Genomic DNA, 18,234 nt, shown 5'->3' with positions numbered 1-18,234 from the left:
TGGTACACAGTCAGGAAACAGTTGCCCTCAACATTGGCTCTGAACCCCAAGAAGTTGGATGGCATCAAAAATGGCAAAGAAAACTCATGTTGATTACTACATAGCTTCTTCCACAACTGATGCACAGTAGCAGAAATATGTGCCATCTATAAGATGCACTGCAGGAAGTCACCAAGGCTCCTTTAAACAGCACCTTCCAAACCACGACTGCTATGTTTGGAAGGACAAGGGCAGCAGAGACATAGGAGTGCCACCACCTGGAAGTTCCCCTCCAAGCCACTCACCATCCTGACTTAGAAATATGCTGTTATTCCTTCACTGTCGCAGGGTCAAAATCCTAGAACTCCCTCCCTAACAACACTGTGGATGTACCTGCACCACGTGGACCACAGCAGGCCAAGATTCTCGAGGGTAGTTTGAGGATGGGCAATAAATGCTGGCCTAGCCAATGACCCTCATATCCCAAGAATGAATTTTAAAAATATATATTAATGCGAGGTTGTTGACTCTTCTCATCGCTAACCTGGTCTCTGCACTGGTCTAATGCTGCCTCTGGCTTTATGTGCTGAGCTTCCACCTGCTTCTGCAAAATGGCACTGATCATTTTTAAGTGCTAAATATCCTGCTTCTGTTAAAGACATAGAAAATGCTGATCATATAAACAATTATAGCATTACTGAATAGTTTATAAATCCTCCTACACTCAATTTCTGCATAAAACATGAGTAATGTACAGCAGATTACATTCACATTAAATGAAAGTGTATATAATGAATGGTGCAGATCAATTTGTGATGAAGTTCATTTAATTTCATTTCTCTAATTAACAATGGTGAAATGCTAAATGCTTTTGCTACAAAAAGCATACATCCTAACACAAAAGTAATTATTTCAGTGTCCAGATGATTAAACGTACACTTTTTATCGGCTTATATAGATTTCTGCTCTCAGGAATTTTCTTTAAAGTATTCCTTCATGTGGTGTGGCTGGCAGGGGCTCAAGTTGTTGTCCTTCCCTAATTACTCTGAAACCGAGTGGCTAGTTAGACAGCTAAAAGTCGACCACATTGCTTGGGTCTGGGTCTGCTTGGAGACACCTGTAACACAGACCAGGTAAAGATGGCAGATTTTTGTAACAATTGACAGTGGGTTCACGGTCAGCATTATTGAGACTTGCTTTCAATTCCAGAATTTATTAATTGAACTTTAAAGTCCACCAGTTGCCAAGTTTGGATTTGAACCCCAATTCCCAGAGCATTAGCCTGGCCCTCTGGGTTACTAGTCCAGTGACATTACCATTAATCTTTTATATTGATGAGTCTGCTTTTGATAGCATACTCACATAAGTGACCTATAGGCTGGTGAGCCAATGACATCAGAGACCGAGTTTGTCTTGAATCTTTTATATTTGGTGCTTTTATAGTTCTTGTGGTGGAAGATTGACCTCTTGGCTGGCTGGGATTGCATTGTAAAATCTACTTTTGTCTCCCAGCAATTAAATCTCAGTCCATGTACGAATTAGCTGACAGGATAAAGGAGAGAGATTTTGCAGTGTTAACTTCAGGAGCCAATGCACAGGGTTCATCTCCCATGAGGCTATGGCATAATGGTATTGTCACTGGACAAGTAATACAGAGAGCCAGTGTAATCTCTGGGGACCTGTGTTCAAATCCTGCCAAGGCAGATGATTAAACTTGAATTCACTGAAAATCTGGAATTAAAAGTCTAACTATTGTCAATTGCCATAATAACCCACTGATGTCCTTTAGGGAAGGGAATCAGCCATCCTTACCTATTCTGCCTTACATGTGACTCCAGAGCCACAGCAAAGTGGCTGACCCTTAAATGGCCTAGCAAGCCACTCAGTCCAAGGGCAATTAGGGTGGGCAATAAATGCTGGCCCAGCCAGCAGCGCCCACATCCTATGTGAGAATAAAGACCAAATGACCAAAACTGTGGAGCTAACAAACATAGAAGTATGAAACTCAATTGCCTTCCATGTGGAATTATTCATCAGTCTTAATTTGCAATAGAAACAGGAAGAAAACTAAATGGGGAGAGAGCTGGGCTGAGAGCAAGGATCTTTGAGAGCAGCACACTCAGTCCTGCAGTTTATCTGTGGTTACAGAGCAGACAAAGTGTAGTTTTATATGGCCTGTGAGCGATTAAGAACATAAGAACATAAGAAATAGGAGCAGGAGTAGGCCATCTAGCCCTTCGAGTCTGCCCCGCCATTCAATAAGATCATGGCTGATCTGTCGTGGCTCAGTTCCACACTCCCACCCTCTCCCCTTAAACCCTTAATCCCCTCGCTTATCAAAAACCCATCAACCCGCGTCTTAAAAATATTTAGTGAGGCAGCCTCCACCACCTCAACGGGCAGAGAATTCCAGAGATTCACCACCCTTTGAGTGAAGAAGTTCCTCCTCAACTCCGTTCTAAACCGCCCCCCCTTTATCTTGAGGCTGTGCCTCAGGATAAATCAGCCACTAATGTGGATTGCAAACCAGTTATCAATCTCCACTGATTTATGTCTGGGAAAAAAAAAGCAACTCGTTATTTTTATACTGAATCTCTTGATTTTTCAGAGTTTGTCTTCTGATTTGAGATGGTGGGGTTGGCATTACTGAACCCCCACATGCTGAGTTTCTGAGTCACATCGCTAAATCATAGAATCATACAGTACAGAAGGAGGCCAGTTGGCCCTTTGAGTCTGTACTGAACACAATCCCACTCAGGCTCTACTGTGCCTCATAAGGAAGGACCAAGGAACCACAAGTTATTTCTCAAGGTTTCCTTGTAGAAAGGAGAATAAGTTGAGCAAAGAGCCAGTGAGGAAGAGTCACACTGGACTTGAAACTGACCTGCTGAGTTTTTCAGTTTTTGTTTCAGGTTTCCGACATCTGCAGTGATTTGCTTTCATTCTAAAGCACTGGCATCTCCCTACAGGAAAGGGGATGGGCTCCGTTGTCCCTGAGCCACATATCTCGAGACACATGCGGCCTGATCTACCTGCCAGTTAGAGGTCACATGACCCAAGGAGACAAAATGGAGCAATCATTGACACACCTTGCATGACCTATCCATTTATTTTCCTGTCGCACAGATTTTGTGTCCAATCTACAAAGAAGTGAAAACATCACTTCACATCACGTCACATCAGTAGAGGGGAACGTACTGAAATTCAGTTTCATGCCATACTATTCCAACAAATGGGACTTGGTGTCGGAATGTAATTATTAGTTGTACATAATTAAATTGAATCATAATGTCATTGAGTTTTAGGTGGATATGTTTGCAAGATCCAAAACCCTGCAGAGTAGGACTTGAACATTTGTTTTCTTGTTATTACCTCATTGTTGAACTATTCAACAAATGAATTAAAAACACAAATTGGAGGAACCTCCAAAGTGGGGTTAAAATAGCAGTGATCATTATCTCAAGACCATCTCATCTAGTTGAAGACAAGTTGAATGCTTAGTTCCATGGATGACTGTCTGTCCAGTCCATTGGCACTGCTATGCACACACTTATTGGTAATTGCTGATCCCAATCTTACACTGGAAGCAGATACTCAATGCTGAAGGACTGACTAGCTCGTCACTCTGGGAAATTCCTGTCTATTGTATTGTTTTTTCAGTCCATGTCTTTTTTTTTGGCTTTGGCGGATCAATTGTACATTTTCCAAATTTCACCTATTAATTATCTTCCTTTTTTATCTGTGCACAGGCCAACATATTCAGCTCCCTGGAGGATCATTTGCCTATACGAGAAGGGAGCCCCTCGGTGTGTGTGTGGGGATCGGAGCCTGGAATTACCCATTCCAGATAGCCTGCTGGAAGTCTGCCCCAGCTTTGGCTTGTGGTGAGAGCATAACGTGCATTCTCATTTTGCGGCAGAACTGTATTCTTAAAATCTCATTCTTAAACCACATTTTTAAACAGAAACACAAAATGCTGAAAAATCTCAGCAGGTTTGACAGCGTCTGTGGCGAACGAATAGGCACAACGTTTCGAGTCAGGATGACCCTTCATCAGAGCTGATTCTCTGTCCGCAGATACTGATCTGCTTTTGTTTCAGATTCCAGCATCTGCGGTAACTCGCCTTTATCTGTGTTCTTAAACTTCATTTTAATTGGTGAATGTGCAGGTATTCTGTGTGATCTCTTGAACTGTTCCTGATCACTTTGAGGGGATTGGTGAGTGATTTTCCAGATCCTTTTTCCCTCACAGGCATCGGCTTTACGTGCTTTATTGTCCCGCGCAGGACCAGGGCTGGTGCTGCTGTGCTAGCTGAGCGGCTGGGCATGTCAGCAATGTCTCGACTTGATTCTTCAGACATCATGAGTGAAGATCTTTCCCTGCCCATCGTTTCACATTTCTGTGCCAAAAGAACTTTGTAACTGGTTATGGGAAACTAATTAAGCAGTTTACATGTAATATAATTTCCAGCTGTTTTGGGGACAACATATTTTAGTCGACCAGTGACCAAGATCTTTGTTGTGTTACCATGAGGCAAAATTCTTCAGGCCAAACTCTTTTTATTCCCCCCCCCCCGCCTCCAGTGACTCTATTTTATTTATAAAGTGCCACAGGGCAGAGAAGAAATGGACATTTCAGCTTGGTGCAAAACCTGTTGAAGGTTGTGGATTGATTTGTGTGACTGCAACACAGTGTACAGAGCAATTCATTTGTGCCAAGGGCTTGTGCCTGTGAGCAGTCAGCCAATACCATCTCCCCAGGGCTTTGCTCCATGCAGCTGTGGTAGCTCCCAAATACTGCACTGCAGAGAAACTGCTGTTTTTATTTAACCTAAGCATAGCACCGTATAAAATAAAAGCCAGAAATGAACCATGGGGCTGAAAGAAATGAGATGTGCTTTTTTTTTAAAAGCCTGCTTTCAATGATGCTTTTATTCTGGTGTTCATTGTAAGTAGAAGGATTATAAATAGGTACATTTTAACAATTATATTGTCGATTATTATTGTCCTTTAATAAGATGTATTGGGCTGATTTTTAAAAAAACTTTCATTGGATGTAGGCGTCATCGCTGGCTGGGTCAGCATTTATTGCCCATCCTTAATTGCCCATGAACTGGGTGGCTTGCTCAGCCTTTTCTGAGGGCATTTAAGAGTCAATCATGTTGCTGCGGATCTGGGGTCGCATGAGGGTCAGACTGTCTAAGGATGGCAGATTTCATTCCCTGAAGGATGAGTTTTTACGACGATTGTCAATGTTTCCCTTTCATCACGAGGCTTCTAATTCCAGGTTTTTAATGGAATTCAAATGTCGCCATCTGCCACGGTGGGATTGGAGTCCATGTTCCCAGAAAATTGGCCTGCGTCTCTGGATTCCTGGTCCACTTCATCACTGTTTTCCCCTTGAAGGGAGTAAGGGGGTGGTTGTGCTGGGTTGAAAGGGATGGTATGAGGTTAGTTGATGGTGAACTGTCAGCATTCACTGCTGTTGTCCTTCAGAAGCTACCTGCAATTTTAGGATGTTGGGCATTTGCAGGTAAGTGTGAAAATTCCAACATTATGGTCTGTCACTCAGCACTCCAACAAGGGTTGTGTGGTTGAGTATCCAGAGCCTCAATCACTGAACTCAGTAAGAATTTCAGCCTAGCCACTTCCACATCACTGTTAGCAACCCCTAAAAGAAGCATCTTTTTCCACTAGGGACAACTGGGTGTTTAATGGAAATGCGAACAATAAGACTTGATGAACAATAGAAATCACTCTTAACAAAAACCTCAACCCACCCGCTGTAAAATTCAATATATAACCTGCTACATGATATAGCACACCCATCCTTATAAAGCAAAGTTTCATTCTACTTATCATGATCATCACTGCAAAATAATCCACTTTGTTCTATTCGTTTCAGCAATAAATCTGATGTTTTGACAATTGTTTTGCACAGTGTTGTTAAATGATTAATTGGTATTAGCTTTGTGGGAGAATCTCGGACCATGATTTCAGAGACTGAGATGAGAATTTGGGTAGTGAATCTGTGGAATTCTTTACTGCAGAGGGGTGTAACATTTGGGCCATTAAGCATGTTCAAGGGCAAAGTAGATTTTTAATCAGTAAGGGATTCGAGGGTTATGAAGATAAGGCAGGAAAGTGTAGTTGAGGATTATATTAGATCAGTCACAATCTGGTTTACAGAGCAGACTCGATGGGCTGAATGGCCTACTTCTGCTCCAAAGCCTCATAGTCTTATTTTTTAAAATGCAACGTCTGGCTTATTGTCCTGCTAAGGTTTGAGGGGGGGTGGGGGGCACCATTTGAATGTTGAACTAAATGCAACCTTTGGCCAAGCAGCTGTTAATTGTCTGGTCAGGGGGCTCTGTGGGTTGGAATGCGCATACCAGTATAAAATAATGCCTGCACTGTAATGGTTCTGAACTTTGCTTCTCCAGGAAAAGATTTATCTGCTGCGGGTGTTATTCATATCTTTGTGACTGATAATTCAGCTGCATTCCTTTCACAATTAACCAATCTTGTGTTTGCACTGTAGCAGATGAGGTATCCTGTTTGCTTCAAGTGTGATTGAACATCCCAGCTGATGCTGACAAGTAGGGATTTTTCACCAAGTTGGCACCTTATGTCCTGGTTTTATCACTGGCAATTACGAGCCAAGAGAGAGGAAAGACAATCTTTTTCTGCAGACAAGCAAATAAATCTTCAACTGTTCTGAAAATCCTTTCTCTTCTCCAAACAGGAAATGCCATGATTTTCAAGCCTTCACCTTTTACCCCTCTGACTGCGGTGATGCTCGCTGAGATCTACACACAGGCTGGGGTACCGAATGGGTTGTTCAATGTGGTTCAAGGGGCTGTGGAGACAGGGGAGCTTCTATGTCGACACAAGGGCGTGGCAAAGGTTTCTTTTACTGGTAGTGTTCCTACTGGAATCAAGGTCAGTAATGGTGGTTGAGGCTGCCAGTATAAATGATCTTGAATTATTAAAGCTTTGGAACTGCTCTTAATTTCAACAAATTTTTAATCAAACATAGATTTAACTCTGGTCATGTGTTGAAGTAGTGAGACACAATACCAGTGAGTGGGGCGAGACAAAACACGTGCCAATAATTTGCTTTGAACTAATGTACTGATTTCAGCTGTGCCATTGTGGGGAGGGATTTAGCAGGGGTCAACTACTTACCCAAAGGGAGGACTTAAGGTGGACTGCAGCGTTTCAAGAGGCAGCTCACCACCACCTTCTCAAGGGTAACTAGGGATCGGTAATAAGTACTGGCCTAGCCAGCAGAGCCCATGTCCCACGTGTTTTAATTTAGGTCAGAAACTCCAAAGTGTTTTATGAAATTCACCTGGATCATAAGTTTTGCATCTTGGATTTGGCTAGGGTGAGCATGAGATGTTTCACTTCAGGTATGATTCACATGACCCACTAGGGAGCTTTTATCAAACAAAGTTTATTTAAGAATACAGATAATTTTTCCCACTTACAAACAAGAAAAAAAACCCATGATATTGTTTAAACCTTAACAGCTATATGAAATGTTCCAACCAAACAAATCCCCTCATAAACATGTACCTGCCACCAGTTTAGCACAGCAAATAAGAATACTATCTGACGCTGGAACTTAGTCCTTTGGTTGGAGAGTTGAAACTCTAACGTCTTGGCCTTGTAATTTCCAACAGCCATTAAGGTAGAGATATGCCACTGCTGGTTTCTAGCTTTTAGCCAGTGAACTACTGCAAGAGGCAGATTTCTCACTCCAGGAAGGCAAGAAGACCTGCTTCCTGCTAGTCAGCAGAATTTACATTAGCAGAGAGAGAGAGAAAACTTGCCTCCAGCCTGAAATGAAACATCTCCTAAAACTGAAAACAGCAGCCAGTGGCCCAAAACTGAAAGCAAAATGAAAAAAAAAACTATGCAAAGGAACCTCACCTTTCCACGTTCATTCTCCAATGATTCAGGGTCATCAAGACCCTGGAAAATACATGAGGTTCAGAGTAAAAATAAACAAAACCCCATTTAAACTAAGCAGAATGAAAGGACTGAGCAGACAGCTCAAGGCCTGCTTATAATGGCAGAGAACATGATTAAAAATACATTTCTTAAAGGCAGACTGGCAACACACACAGGCGGCACAGTGGGTTAACACTGCTGCCTCACAGCACCAGGAACCCAGGTTCAGTTCCAGCCTCGGGTTGCTGTCTGTGTAGTGTTGGCACATTCTCCCCGTGTCTGTGTGAGTTTCCTCTGGGTGCTCCGGTTTCCTCCAACAGTCTGAAAGACATGCAGGTTAGATTGATTGGCCATGTTAAATTGACCCTAGTGTCAGGGGGATTAGCAAGGTAAATATGTGGTGTTACAGGAATAGGGCCTGGGTGGGATTGTGGCCAGTGCAAACTCGATGGGCGGAATAGCCTGCTGCTGCATGTAGGGATCCTATGAATTAAAAGAAGTGGGATATTGGCTGTTTGTGGTGAAGCTTTTAGTGATCTGTTCAAGAGCAGCATCGATAATTGATGTAGCCTGCAGAGTGAGGCAGACTGGGTGTGGTTAGAGTTAATGTTGTGAAATTCTTTGGGAGCCTCCCTGCTTATTCAGTGCCCGAGGGGAAAGGCTGGATATCTTGCCACCATCTCTGTTGGAGGAGCTAGTGAAATAATGGAATCTAGTTGACTGGGAGTCTGACATTCTCTTTATAGATTCCTTCCCCCCTTGGGTGGATGGGAGGAGGGAAACAGCAAGGTAGATTTATTATTGTCACGTGTATTAGCACAGGGTGAAAAGTATTGTTTCTTGTGCACTGTACAGACAAAGCATACTGCTCATAGAGAAGAAAACAAGAGTGCAGAATGTAGTATTACAGCCTTAGTTAGGGTGTAGAGAAAGATCAACTTAATGTACGATAAGTCCATTCAAAAGTCCGCCAGCAGCCAGGAAGAAGCTGCTCTTGAATTGGTTAGTACATGACCTCTGACTTTTGTATCTTTTTCCCAACAAAAGAAGGTGGAAGAGAGAATGTGCGTGTGGGCCTTAGTTAATGCTGGCTGCTTTGCCGAGGCAGCTGGAAGTGTAGACAGAGTCAATGGATGGGAGGCTGGTTTGCATGATGGATTGGGCTATATTCACAACCTTTTGTAATTCCTTGCGGTCTTGGGCAGAGCAGGAGCCATACCAAGCTGTGAAGCAACTAGAAAGAATGCTTTCTATGGTGCCTCTGCAAAAGTTGGTGAGAGTCGGAGCTGACATGCCAAGTTTCTTTAGTCTTCTGAGAAAGTAGAGGCATTGGTAGATTTTCTTGACTGTAGTGTCAGGCACCGGGGAACAAGTACTGGTTATTGGTGATCTGGACACATTAAAAACTTGAAGGCTCGACCCTTTCTACTTAATCCCTGTTGATGTAGACAGGGGCATGTTCTCCTCTACCACTCCCTGAAGTCAATAACTATCTCCTTTGTTTTGTTGACATTGAGGGAGAGATTATTGTTGCTGCAGCAGTTCACCAGATTCTCTCTCATTCCTCTACCCTGTCCCATCATTGTTTGAGATCTGTCCCACTACAGTGATGTTGTCTCCAGACTTGAAAATTGAATTGGAGCAGAATTTGGCCACACAGCCATGGGTGTATAGGGAGTATAGGGGGCTGAGAACACAGCCTTGTGGGGCACCTTGTTAAGGATAGTGGTGACGTAATTGGACCAGAACTCCACAGACTCTGGCTAATGCTGTGGGGGCCAAGGCAGCTGGTTGAATGTAAATTCAATTTATAGAATCTGGAATCGAAAGCTAGTCTGTGTAATGGTGGCCATGAAACTATCGTTGCTAAACCTGATCTGCTTAACCAATGTCCTCAATGGAAGGATATCTGCTACACTCGAGCTGGCCTACATATATCTCCAGATACACATTAATGTAGCGAGAAACATAGGGGACAATTCTTCCAAAAGAGAATTGGCAAGAAAACTGGTCTAAATCCTGACTTTTTTCCCAGTTCAATTTGAGACCCGAATCTCCGCACTCTGTGCAATATAATCATGAATCTCATTAAAATTTTGAGGAGGGGGGGGCTATTCATGCCGGAGTCTGACAGTTCCAGGCTTCTACACGTGCGCAGTGCCCCCATCTGTCAGTCTGTCCATTTGCTGGCCAGCTCGATCACTGGCCAACCCGGGACTCCTGCATTGCTGCTCCTCCAACCCCTTGATCGCAGCCCCCACAAGCATTCCCGGACCAGCCCCAAACCCAAGCCATCCTGGAGCGCCCTGATCTCCGGGCCCCCACCTCAGCAGTGGCGATTTCCCCCTACCCTGGCAAATCCCACCCCCTCCGCAAGGGAGACCAACCCTCCCCCCAGCCCGCCCCAATCACTGGCCTTCCTGCAGCCCTGATTGATGGTAATGCAAAGTGCCAGCAGCAACCCCTCCCCCCACCCCCACTGATTGCCACTAAGCTCTGCCCCTTGGTGCGAAGGTGCCTCCTGGGCATGGGTATTTGGGCAGTGCCAGGGGTCACAGGCTGGCATTGCCAGGGTGCCCATTGCCCGGGGGGGGGGGGCACCACCCCAGCACCTGATCGTGGGCCCTGATTTTCTCCCCCCTCCTTCACTCTGATGGGGTCTCCCACTAGTTCCCTGCAAGTGGGGAGCTACTCTAGATCCCACTGGAGTAAAATACCCCTGGCGAGGTGCTATCAGACCCGAAAAATTCTGTGCCAGCCCCGATAATCACACTTAAGGAAAGTTTTAAAGAGATTTAAATTACCTCTCTTCTCGCCAGTTTCCAGCACGGTCCTGACTGCGCCTGTTCTCCACTGAGGGAGATGCACATGCGTTGGGGATGCATGTGCGAATCCCACGAAATGGCCAACACGCAATTCTGCTATCCCAACATGCCAAAAAACGTGCATGTCGGGATAGGAGAATTGCCCTCATAAAAACCAGAAGCAGGTCTTTCGAACCTGCGCCGCCATTCATTTTGATCATGGCTGATCATTGAATTCAATACCCTTATCCTCTCCTTCCTCCAATATCCCTTGATCCCTTTAGCCCCAAGAGCTGTATCTAATCTCTTGTTGAAATCAAACAATGCTTTGACCTCAACTACATTCTGCGGTTGTGAATTCCACACATTCACCATCCTCTGGCTGAAGAAATTTCTCCTCACCTCAGTTCTAAAAGGTTTACCCCTTATCCTCAAACTATGACCCCTGGTCCGAGACTCCCCCACCATCGGGATCATTCTTTCTGATGTTAAACGTTAAAATTTTATAAGTTTCTATGAGATCCCCGCCGCCCACTGCCCCCTCACTCTTCTAAAGTCCAGTGAATATAATCCTAACCAACTTAAGTCTCTCCTTGTATGACAGACCTGCCATCCCAGGAATCAATCTGGTAAGCCTTTACAGCAAGGATATCCTTCCTGAGATAGGGACACCAAAATGGCACACAGTAAACTTGTTAACTCACGACTGCCCTTTAAAATGGCCTAGCAAGACTCTCAGGCAGTTCAGGATGGACACCAAATGCTGAACTTGCCAGTGATGGTCACATATTATGAAAGAACAAATTATAAATAAACTTGCCGGTTCCAAAAGTACATGTCATTGAATGTTCTGTGTACCTCTCCAGATCATGGAAACGGTGGCAAAAACTATCAAACACATCACCCTCGAACTAGGAGGGAAATCGCCCCTCATTATTTTCTCTGACTGTGATTTGGAAAATGCCGTGAAAGGTGCAATGCTGGCAAACTTCCTGAGTCAGGGAGAGGTGAGTAAACCAAGTTTCTTTGTGATCTTGGGATAGCCAGTCAGCTTTCTATTATTACATTTTTAACTATTTGATACATCTGTATCGCCTACACTGTAGGCACATTTTGAAGCTATTGGAACATAATGCTGTTAGCTCTGGTCAGTAAATATTCCATATCTCGCTTGTGGCTGTTACAGACCTCAAACTGGCCTGTCTGGAATGCTGGACAGACAGAGGCTGATGTCTGATAGAATTTGACAATTCCACACTTTTTCACTATTACGCTGAAGCGTTGTTAAATTATAGAATCGTAAATGGTTACAGCATGAGGCCACTGAACTCATTGTGTTGGTGCCAGCTCTTTGTAAGGACTAGTCCAACTTTCCTGCCTCTTCTGCATAGCCTGCAAAATTATATCTTCAGGTAATTATCCAGGTCTCTCATTTTTGAATACCTCAATCAAAACTTCTCTCAACTTTCCCTGAGGGCAGTGTTCTTGGAAATCTTTGGACCCCATTTTGTACATTCGTCCAGTCTGATTAATGTCCGCTCACTAGTACTCTCCGTTACCTGTCACTCAGTTAGCTTCTTTATACTGCCATTGTCCCATTTGTTCCCTGCTTTTCAACTTGGTTGACAAGCCTGTTAAGTGCCTTTTGGAACCCTATTTACACCACACCAACTGCACTATCCCAAACCAACCCTCTCAATCGAGTTGGTCAAACACACTTTGCCGTAACAAATCCATGCTGGCTTCCCTTAATTAATCCATATTCATCCAAGTGACTGTTAATAATCTCCCAGATTCTCATCTCTTTAAAAAAAAACTTTCCACTGCTGGCTGACGTTAAACTGACTGGCATCTAATTACTAAGTTTACCTATGTACCCTTTTTTAAACAAAGTTGTAATGTATGTAGTTCCCCAGTCCTCTGGTACCATCCCTGTATGTAAGGAGGATTGGAGGATTAGGGCTAATGCCTCTGCAACTTCCACTTTTACCATCTGCAGTTGTGTCTTATCCGGTCCTGGTGGCTTATCAATTTTTAAGTACAGCCAATCTATCCAATACCTCTTCATCAATTTTTAGACCTGTCACAATCTCAGCTAACTCAATTTTCATAACAGCTTTATCAGCATCTTTTTCCTTGGCAAAGTCATATGCAAAACGTTCATTTAGTATTATAGCCATGCCCTGTTTTAATGCCTAGATTCCCTATTTGTCCCTAATTGGCCCCACTCCTCCTCTTATCTTTACTATTTGTCTACCTGGAGAAGACTTCTGGATTCACTTTTATGTTGACTGCCAGCCTCTTCTCATACTCTTTGCTTCTCATTTATATTCTCACTCCTACATCCCCTGAAGTTTCTGTGTCCAATCTGGTTATCACTCGTACAAACTCAACTCCTGTGGTGAGTTTTGGACTTGTGATCATCTGCCGCAGAGGTGAGAATGCTACCACTGAACCAAAGCTGACACAATGTAGATAAGCTTTGATCTGCTATTTAATTGTTATTTGGGGGTAAGTATATATGTGAATGTACCATTCTTTATTCATTTCAGGTGTGCAGTAATGGCACCAGAGTGTTTGTACAGAAAGACATACTGTCAGAGTTTGTGGAAAGAGTGGTGGCAAAGACAAAAGCAATAAAAGTTGGAGATCCACTTCTTGAAGGTACTCAGATGGGAGGACTCATCAGTCGCCCACACCTGGATCGCGTGCTGTCCTATGTAAAGCAGGCCAAAGATCAGGTACCCACACATTTTGGTTGCTCTAATTTTGCTGCACTAATTATTGTCATTAACAGTAGATATTGTTTGTAACATAAGAGGCAGTGGTATAATCAGAGGCAGTGAACCTACCAGGAAAGCCTTGCGTTGTTGTAGTTTGCATGCTGCATTGGAAGTTCCGTGGAGTTTCCTAGCACATCATGGGTTAAGCTAAATGTTAAGCCAGCTTGGGCAACGGTGCCTATAAACATTTATATCTCAACTGCTGGGAGAAGAAACCTATGCTTGCACTCAACTGGAATTTTCGCTAGACAGTCTAAGCTGATATGCTTGGCTGGATTCAATGCCGGTCGAAGTGAAGCTCATTTGATTCTACCAGAAAGTGATCTTTGTGCACAGTGGCTGATTTGATTAGCCAAAACAAAAAAACATTCAAGTCACAGTAGATTGAGAAGACATGCAAAGCTTGCTGTTGAATTGTCAAAAGGATGGTGAAGCTTCTACAAAGATATTTGCCACTGGTTGATGATAATAAAAATGCCACAACTTGTCAATAAAATGCTAATTGGAAAATGAAAATCATGAAATGTCAGGTTAATGTCACCAAAACTAAGGCCAATCTCTCCAAGAGTGGTCTCAACTGAGGCAGAAAACCTGGAACCTTGCATGTCCCACTTGACTTGTCAGGTCAGCTGTCTCCCTCCACATCTATCCCACTAACAAGCCACTGTTTCCTGACTGAGTCTGGCTCCTCCCAGAACCCAAGTCGTTCAGTTGCCGTATCAAGACTCAATTTCTCCATTGCCCTTCCGGTTGCCTTCTGCTTCGATTCATTTACTTTGTCAGGCTTCCCATGTTCACTTACGCACTGTCCAACATTCCCATGATCCTGTCCAGTCCAAGCTTCACAGACTTGTCTGCCAATTTCATAATTCTTGCACTTGTTTTCAAATTTTTGCATTGCTTCACCCCCAATCTACCTTGAGGATCTCCGCTGCTTTACATTGCTGTATGTGCCTTCTGTTCATCAGACACTAGACCTCTCTCCACTCCCTTGGTTCCCCTGTTGGTAAATGTTCATTCATACATAATAACCCTCTGGAATTTGCTGTTTGCTTCCTTCCAACTTGCTGTCTTAAAAACCCCCCTTTGCTTGTATCTTTGATTTCCCCACACCTGTCCCTACCTGTGTTCAGTGTGCTCTTTATCCATTTCCACGTTAATGTGAACACTCTGATAGCTTCCTGCATGTGAGCAGTGCTGTGTAAGTGTGAGTTGTTGCCATTGCATTGCAGTGGTATTAGCCAGTGTGAGACTGATGTGATCATGATCATTGTTTACAGGGTGCAGCAGTTCTGTATGGCGGAGATCAGTTTGCTCCTGATGATCCAAAGCTGAAAGATGGATATTTCATGAAGCCCTGTATTCTAGGTATTGTTGTTCAATGCTACAATTAATAGAACAAAATTGATGCAATAGCACTGATGCAAAGAGAATTTAGTTTAAAATATTTGATCTTGGTTTGATGTAAAGTGATGCCTTGTGATCACTGACACTTTCCCATTGCGCTATAAATACATCAGAAGTAATTGTTCAGTCATTGAATGCAAATGAATAAGTGGCCTTCCAAGGATATATTTAGAATGGACATCAGTTTAGCTCAGTTGTCTGGACAGCTGGTTTGTGGTGTGGAGAAATGCCAACAGCGCAGGTTCAATTCCCAGATTGGTTTGGTTATTTATGAAGGCCTCGCCTGAGGTGTGGTGATCCTTGGGTTAAATCAGCAGCAGCTTTAGCCCTCGATGGCCCTAGAATATAATCATAGAATCCTACAGTGCAGAAGGAAGTAATTCAGCCCATCGAGTGTGTGCCGACCACAGTCACACCCAGGTGCTATCCCCATAACACCATGCATTTACCCTAGCTAGTCCCCCTGACACTAAGGGGCAACTTGGCCAATCTGCCTAATCCACACATCTTTGGACTGTGGGAGGAAACAGGAGCACCTGGAGGAAACCCATGCAGACATGGGGAGAACATGTAAACTCCACACACACAGTGACCCAAGCCAGGAATTGATCCTGGGTCCCTGGCACTGTGAGGCAGCAGTGCTAACCACTGTGCTACCGTGTCGCACCTCGGCTGCTCTTCCCTTTTCAGACTTTATTATTTAGAATATTAGAGTTGCTGTTGGCCTGTTTCCCAATAATATTTATTAATGCTCATTACAAAAAGCAGTATACTATTGTCTCCAACTTTGTGTGATGTAGAACAATTTAGGCTGGAGTAACTATTGTTTTCCCACCGAGTCATTGGGGTATAATGCATGATTCCGATTCCTGAGATCACGAGCACGTTAAGGGGATGGATAGGGTAGAGGTAGAGAGATTCTTCCCGCTCAGAAAGGACAGCAGGACTAGAGGACACAGCCTCAAGTTAAGAGGGGGACAGTTTAGAACAGAGTTGAGGAGGAACTTCTTCACTCAAAGGGTGGTGAATCTCTGGAATTCTCTGCCTGTTGAAGTGGTGGAGGCTACCTCGCTAAATATATTTAAGACACGGGTAGATAGGTTTTTGGTAGGCAAGGGAATTAAGGGTTATGGGGAGAAAGCGGGAAAGTGGAACTGAGCTACTTCAGATCAGCCATGATCTTATTGAATGGCGGGGCAGGCTCGAGGGGCTAGATGGATGTCACCCACTCCCGATGGTGGGTCTGCATTGTTCTCGCATGTATTATGTGGGGAATAAATGAAATCTAATTAAATGAATTGATATCAATTCAATGTTATTAATAAGCAGGCTGGCTGCCATTTGAACCATGCACCTACCCTCCCATCATTGGATAAACATTTAGTGTTCAAGTCTCACTACACAGAGAAACCTAGTCTGATAGAAGCACTGCCTCAGTACTGCACTGGGCTATCTGAGGCGCTGATTTTTGGATCAGACTCTGAGCACTGTTTTGAAGAACAGGGGAGTACATCCCGATATCTGGCCAATATCTAGCCCTCGACTAAAAGGAAGATTAATCTGGTCGTGATCACATTGAGGTTTGTGGAACCTTGATGTGCATGGATTAGCTGCTGTGTTTTCTAAATGTGTTTACTCCAGTCCAACGGCAGCATCTCCATATCATTTCCTAAATGACAACAGTGATTGTGTTTCAAAACTACTCGACCGACTGTAAAGTGGTTTGAGATGTCCTGAAAGAAATGCAAGTCTGTTGGTTTTTTTCCATAAATCAGGTAATAAAAATTAGTCACAGAGGCCTCCAAACAAAATTACAGACTTGCAGACTAAAGGACAAGAAAAAAATTAATGGCTTTAATTAAAAATCCCAATGCCACAATGTCAATGAAAGGGTGCAAAGTAGTAACGTTCTCACGTGAAATAGGATTGAGTCATGTTTCTGCCCAACGCAGTGCGTTAACACTTTGAAGTGCTTTGTAATGAATTATCTGTGCACTGATTCCCACACGTAGATTATAAGAGCTTGATCGCGGACCGGTCCCTCAGGGAGCGCAGTTAGGTGAAAGGGACCTTTCAGGAAACGAGGCCCATGTGAACACTCCCATATGTGGCCCAGTGTTCAGGCTGAGGACATCTGATCTTGCTCTGAGTCAGAGAATTGTACCCAATGCTGAGGGTCAGTGCTTGAACATTGGTGGAGTTAGATGCTTCGTTTCTTGCTACATGCTGGCTTTGAATCTGTAGCATCTATAAGTAATTATGTGTGTGTGCAGGGAATTGCAAGGATGAGATGACCTGCGTTAAAGAGGAGATATTTGGACCTGTTATGTCAGTGCTTGCATTCGATACTGAGGACGAGGTCATCGAGAGAGCAAATAGCACCAGTCTTGGTTTGGCAGGTGGAGTATTCACCAGGTACTATGCACCTCATATTTCTCTCAAATTAAACTGTTAATTTAATAAGTACTGGCTGTAGCTCTTTCTGTAATGTGGACCGAGTTGGCTGCAATTATCAGTGAGAGTGTTACAGACCCATGGCCCTGGGGTAGGAAGGGGAAAATTAGCTGGAAATTACAGTCTTTGCTTCATGTGATGCACACTGATGAGAAGGTCAGACCAGACTCTTAAGACAGTTGCAATAGCTTCCAACACTCATGTCTAGAATTGCACAGTGAACAATTCAGACAAATTACCAGAGTTGTTTGGGGCATGTGCAGTTATCCCAGGAAAGAGGTGATGCCTTCAGGAGAGGAGGGGTCCAGAAAATTAATACTGATGCTTAAAGTGCTCTTCCACCTGTTACGTATTAATTCCAGGAACATAACATATGGTTCTGTCACTGCTTGATGGAGGCACACTTATTTTGCTCTGTACTTTTGGACCACTTCGTTTTTTGAGGCCACTTTACATGAAGTATTCTGCCCAGCTTTGCTGTACAGTATTTTTATTCTTTAAATTTAATAATATGTAAATGTCTTGTATTAAACCCCTGATTACAGCATTTTGTTACAGAAGTCAACTTTCATTGCATATCATATTAGCTCAATGAAATTCAGAAATGGAATCAGTCAATTTGAACTGTTCGCTTAATACCCTGGGCAAATCATGCCTGGTGTTTCTTCTATAATCACTTGGCTGAGGCACGGTAGGTAAACTGCATTCAGGCGAATGTTTAATTTGTGCTGTGACTGCAGGAGGGAGGAGTAGGATTGGACATAGCTTTACCCTCTACATTCCGTGCAACCTATGCTATGATTATCAGTGTGATTGAATGAGAGATAGTTTATATAGTCCAGTTTGAA

The 18,234-nt window shown here is 43.5% G+C and overlaps 1 protein-coding gene across 1 annotated transcript in view; it reads left to right on the top strand.

Annotated features, from left to right (window-relative positions):
* The window catches only part of LOC145347916 (4-trimethylaminobutyraldehyde dehydrogenase-like), a 43,589-nt gene that overhangs the window by 24,202 nt on the left and 1,153 nt on the right, over window positions 1-18,234 (top strand). Inside the window, exons 4-9 of the mRNA XM_080195890.1 lie at window positions 3,729-3,863; window positions 6,725-6,921; window positions 11,609-11,749; window positions 13,295-13,483; window positions 14,806-14,893; window positions 17,206-17,347. Of these exons, the coding sequence (XP_080052016.1) occupies window positions 3,729-3,863; window positions 6,725-6,921; window positions 11,609-11,749; window positions 13,295-13,483; window positions 14,806-14,893; window positions 17,206-17,347 (892 nt within the window). The remainder of the gene's footprint in view (window positions 1-3,728; window positions 3,864-6,724; window positions 6,922-11,608; window positions 11,750-13,294; window positions 13,484-14,805; window positions 14,894-17,205; window positions 17,348-18,234) is intronic.

This window comes from Carcharhinus amblyrhynchos, chromosome 9 (genome assembly GCF_965287045.1).
Source record: "Carcharhinus amblyrhynchos chromosome 9, sCarAmb.v2.hapA, whole genome shotgun sequence".
NCBI classification, from domain to species: Eukaryota; Metazoa; Chordata; class Chondrichthyes; order Carcharhiniformes; family Carcharhinidae; genus Carcharhinus; species Carcharhinus amblyrhynchos.
The sequence above is the reverse complement of the archived record's forward strand: the minus strand, read 5'-3'. Positions and strand labels throughout refer to the sequence as shown.